Source organism: Myotis brandtii, unplaced genomic scaffold (genome assembly GCF_000412655.1).
Source record: "Myotis brandtii unplaced genomic scaffold, ASM41265v1 scaffold99, whole genome shotgun sequence".
NCBI classification, from domain to species: Eukaryota; Metazoa; Chordata; class Mammalia; order Chiroptera; family Vespertilionidae; genus Myotis; species Myotis brandtii.
In genome coordinates, this window is record NW_005372121.1 from 2,701,193 (window position 1) to 2,706,569 (window position 5,377).

The following is a 5,377-nucleotide window of genomic DNA, read 5'->3' on the forward strand; positions in this document are numbered from 1 at the left end:
TGAGAACCGACTGTATTCCCGTTCATGTTAGGTCCTACGGCCCTTCTCCCCTTACCAATTGCTTGGGTGACACGTTTGAGGAAAACTTAGGATTACTGACTTGCCATTTCTTTTTGTCTTTTAGAACAAGGGTAAATAAAGTTCCACTCCGGTCTCAAAATGCAGTATTCGCACCACTGTGAGCACCTTTTGGAGAGGCTGAACAAACAGCGGGAAGCAGGCTTTCTCTGTGACTGCACCGTCGTGATTGGGGAATTCCAGTTTAAAGCTCACAGGAATGTGCTGGCCTCGTTCAGTGAGTATTTCGGTGCCATCTACAGAAGCACTTCCGACAACAACGTCTTTCTGGATCAGAGTCAGGTGAAGGCAGATGGATTTAAGAAACTGTTGGAGTTTATATACACAGGAACTTTAAACCTTGACAGGTAAAGTACACATTGCTTTTTTTCTTCACTTATAAAAGCTAATGGGTAGTCTTAGGAACAAAAGTAGATTTGTATGTGTTACATTCAGTCCCTGAACTTGGAGTCTTCAAATATTGATGTGCACAATGTTGTTTTCTGTTTGTTTTTTAAAGAAGTCAGTAGCACTGATTTTGATGAACAGACCACATTTTTTTAAGCACGGATGTGAATGTGATTAAAAGCCTTGTTTCTGACATATTTGATTTACCTACTGAAACAAAGCCGGTGATTTCAGTTATGTAGATTTGAAGATTAAACACAGTGAATTCCAAGTGAATTCTAGTTTCCCCGTGCTCTTTGGTCTTTATGTTCCTCTGGTCTTCTCTCTCCCTCACTTTCCCCTGCCTCTTAAGTTGTTTGAGGTGAGGGAGTATAGATTGGAGAAAGAAGGAAGAACCTCTGTGCTCATTTAATAGTTGCTCCCATTTCCAGCTATAAATAGCAGTGTGCAGGATCTCTTCCTGATCTTGATTCAGGAAAATAACTTCAGTGGCAGTGAGCCCTGTTATCTTTGTAAAGTTATCAATACTAATGTTTCAGTTAGGTCCTAGGTGCTCCAGTGGTTCTCTGATATGCTTAATGCTGTCACTGCTCCAACAGGAGAAAGGTACTGAGGACTTAACGAAGGCACTGTGTGTCTACGATAGGTAATGATCTGTACAATTAGCTTAATATCAGTTAGTTTGTGGGGGAAAAGGTGGAGTGGATTTAAAGAAGGAGAATCCAGATTACTCTTGTCTTTCCTGCATCTCTTACATAGAAAGATTATGGGCTTTAGAATTAGATCTTGCCTGTCAGTCACTATGTCTCTTTGAGCAAGATGCAACCTGTCTGGGCCTCAGTTTTCCCATCTCTAAAAATGAGAATGGTAATAATTACCTGGATATTATTGTGAAGATTAAGGATTTACTTGAAGGCCCATCTCCCAGTGAACATTAGTTTCCTTGGTTTTCTCTTCTCTACCTTCCTCTCCCACTTTAATTCTACATTTCTTGGAGAAAAATTACAAGAAAAAAATGGAACACCTGAAATTCTGCCACCTGTTGATAACCATTAACATTTTGAAAAATATTTTTTCTTTTCCAGATGATTTTGTAGATATAAGCACATGCACATTAAACAAAATTCTTCCCTCTCTTTTATATTGCACCTTATCATGGAAATGCATCTCTTTAAAAAGCTAGAACCATGGTGTTCGTTAATACTTTTGAAAAAGAAACATTCATGCCGTTTCGGAATTATTTTTTAAATGGTGTATTCATTGAGTCAGTTCCGTATGAGTTGAATAAAGGAACAGCTATGTAATACATTAATCTGATGATAAATTATTTAAATTTATTGAGTAGTTGACTATAGAAGTGCCTCTGATTAAAAATTCAGAATATTTAATATAAAATAACCACAAAACCAGTGCATTTTGGTTGCTCTTCAATTTAGTGTTTTCCCTTTCTCAGTGAACTTTGCCAGGAAAATATCGAGTTGGTCTGAACACACTGAAGAGCATCTGACTTTACGCTTTCATAAACAAAAGCCAGATGTTCGGTCAATCTTTTTGGTGCATATCTTTCCCGAGGAGCTAATTGTTTGCGCCCAGCCATAATGTAAGAGACGACTTTACCAAAAATAGAAAGTCTGTGTAACTTAGTGATTAAAAAAACAGAATAAATAGCACTGACCAGTGTGGATCTGTTAGTTGGAGCATCAGCCTATACGCCAAGAGGTGGCAGGTTCAAGTACTGGTCAGGGCACATACCCAGGTTTCGGGAGTCGACTGATGTCTGTCTCTCTCTCTCTCTCTCTCTCTTCCTCTCTTCCTCTCTCTCTCTTCACCTCTCCCCCTCTCCCCCTCCCTCTTCCCTCCCTCCTTTAAATTAAGATCTAGAATGCTAGTTATTAATTTAAAAAATAAATTAAGAAAGAAAATAACATTAAACACAAAGAAAGAGGAAACAGAGTAGCAGAGAATTAAGTGAACTCAGGAGCCAGATTACCTTGGTCAAATTTTAGTTCTAACACTTACCTTGGAAAAATTATTTAATTTCCTTGGACCTTTGACCCTTCATTTGTATGTAAAATCTACACTAATAAAAGAGAAACATGGTAATTGGCGTACGACCGCTACCCTTCCCATTGGCTAATCAGCATATCCTTATGCAAATTAACTGTCAGCCAAGATGGCAGCCGGCAGCCAGGCAGCTGGAAGCAAACATGAGGCTTCCTTGCTTCATCCCCTCATCCAGGCTGGCCAGGCACCCCAGTGGGGACCCCCACCCTGAAGGGTGTGTGAGCAGCTGCAAACAGCCATCATCCCCTCATCCAGGCTGGCCAGGCACCCCAGTGGGGACCCCCACCCTGAAGGGTGTGTGAGCAGCTGCAAACAGCCATCATCCCCTCATCCAGGCTGGCCAGGCACCCCAGTGGGGACCCCCACCCTGAAGGGTGTGTGAGCAGCTGCAAACAGCCATCATCCCCTCATCCAGGCTGGCCAGGCACCCCAGTGGGGACCCCCACCCTGAAGGGTGTGTGACCAGCTGCAAACAGCCATCATCCCCCCCTCATCCCTGGCCAGGCACCCCAGTGGGGACCCCCAACCTGAAGGGTGTGTGACCAGCTGCAAACAGCCATCATCCCCTCATCCAGGAGGCTCAGGCACCCCAGTGGGGACCCCCACCCTGAAGGGTGTGTGACCAGCTGCAAACAGCCATCATCCCCTCATCCAGGCTGGCCAGGCACCCCAGTGGGGACCCCCACCCTGAAGGGTGTGTGACCAGCTGCAAACAGCCATCATCCCCTCATCCAGGCTGGCCAGGCACCCCAGTGGGGACCCCCACCCTGAAGGGTGTGTGACCAGCTGCAAACAGCCATCATCCCCTCATCCAGGCTGGCCAGGCACCCCAGTGGGGACCCCCACCCTGAAGGGTGTGTGACCAGCTGCAAACAGCCATCATCCCCTCATCCAGGCTGGCCAGGCACCCCAGTGGGGACCCCCACCCTGAAGGGTGTGTGACCAGCTGCAAACAGCCATCATCCCCTCATCCAGGCTGGCCAGGCACCCCAGTGGGGACCCCCACCCTGAAGGGTGTGTGACCAGCTGCAAACAGCCATCATCCCCTCATCCAGGCTGGCCAGGCACCCCAGTGGGGACCCCCACCCTGAAGGGTGTGTGACCAGCTGCAAACAGCCATCATCCCCTCATCCAGGCTGGCCAGGCACCCCAGTGGGGACCCCCACCCTGAAGGGTGTGTGACCAGCTGCAAACAGCCATCATCCCCTCATCCAGGCTGGCCAGGCACCCCAGTGGGGACCCCCACCCTGAAGGGTGTGTGACCAGCTGCAAACAGCCATCATCCCCTCATCCAGGCTGGCCAGGCACCCCAGTGGGGACCCCCACCCTGAAGGGTGTGTGACCAGCTGCAAACAGCCATCATCCCCTCATCCAGGCTGGCCAGGCACCCCAGTGGGGACCCCCACCCTGAAGGGTGTGTGACCAGCTGCAAACAGCCATCATCCCCTCATCCAGGCTGGCCAGGCACCCCAGTGGGGACCCCCACCCTGAAGGGTGTGTGACCAGCTGCAAACAGCCATCATCCCCTCATCCAGGCTGGCCAGGCACCCCAGTGGGGACCCCCACCCTGAAGGGTGTGTGGCCCCCTCTCCTCCCCCCCCCCAAGTGCACAAATTTTTGTGCACCGGACCTCTAGTGGATATTATAATAGACTAGAGGACTAGTGCACGAATTCATGCACGGGTGGGACCCTCTTGGTGGCCTGCAGGGATCAGGCCGAAATCTGCAGTCCCACGCCGCCTGCAGTTCCTACCTGCAGCTCCCGCTCATCCCGGCCCCACTGTGCCTGCCACAGGCTCAGCGCTTGCCAGCCATGAGCCCTGCATCTGGCGCCCTCCCAAGGGGGGTGGCCTGCAGGATTGGGCTGAAACCAGCTCTCCGACACCCCCCGAGGGGTCCTTGATTGCAAGAGGGCGCAGGCCAGGCTGAGAGACCCCACTGGTGCACGATTGGGCCGGGGAGGGACTATGGGAGGGCTCCAGGGTGTGTCTGGCCTAATCATCCAGACCCCAGCAGCAATCTAACCTGCCAGTTGGAGCATCTGCCCCCTGGTGGTTAGTGTACATCATAGTGACTGGTCTACCAGTTGACTGTCTGCCCCTGGTGGTCAGTGCACGTCATAGCGAGCGGTTGAGCAACCTTAGCATATCATTAGCATATAACACTTTGATTGGTTGTTCGTTCCTTCTGCAGTTTGGTCTATTTGCATATTACCCTTTTACTATATAGGATTTCATAGGCATGTCCTGAGGATTAAATGAATTATTCATATAAAGCATTTAGCCAGATACCTGCTATATGTAATTAAATGACTTTCAATGACAGTTCAAAAGGTGAAAGCAGATTTTCAAGCACTGTAACTTCATGCTTGGAAACAAAAGCATATCAATTATTGACATAAAAACTGTTGATTGGTTCTCTTAACTGTAATGAGATTATAGACTACCTATGAAATAGATACATAATTTGTATGAATTAAGTTTTAATGAGTGACACAATGCTAGTTCATATTGGTCTTAAAGATTACCTGACCTTGTTATCTGTTTGATGGTTCATTTTATGGAGCACTAAACATAATTATAATATGAGACCAAAGTATAAAAAATGATAAAGTAAATTTGGCTTTCATTCTAATGGTGTCTCCCATTTATTGTAATTTAATAATAGATTATGTACCAAAATCAGTAAAAATACTTGAGAAACATAATGTTTTTAGAAAATGAAAATACTATATACATGGAAAAAACATTTTCTATAAAAGACAATGATTATATTTGTATCTGGGGCATTTGTGCTTTATCATTGCAAATAGAGTATTAACTTGATTCCAAAGATTATTCATTTTATA

General features: G+C 46.7%; 1 protein-coding gene across 4 annotated transcripts in view; it reads left to right on the plus strand.

Annotated features, from left to right (window-relative positions):
- MYNN (myoneurin) overlaps positions 1-5,377 on the plus strand; it is a 19,409-nt gene that overhangs the window by 1,270 nt on the left and 12,762 nt on the right. For all 4 annotated transcript variants that reach the window (XR_001360659.1, XM_014533584.1, XM_005886553.2 and 1 more), the window contains exon 2: positions 125-425. Coding sequence is in view for 3 of the 4 variants with exons in the window: in XM_014533584.1 (XP_014389070.1) it covers positions 160-425 (266 nt within the window). In the remaining variant the exon portion in view is untranslated. The remainder of the gene's footprint in view (positions 1-124; positions 426-5,377) is intronic.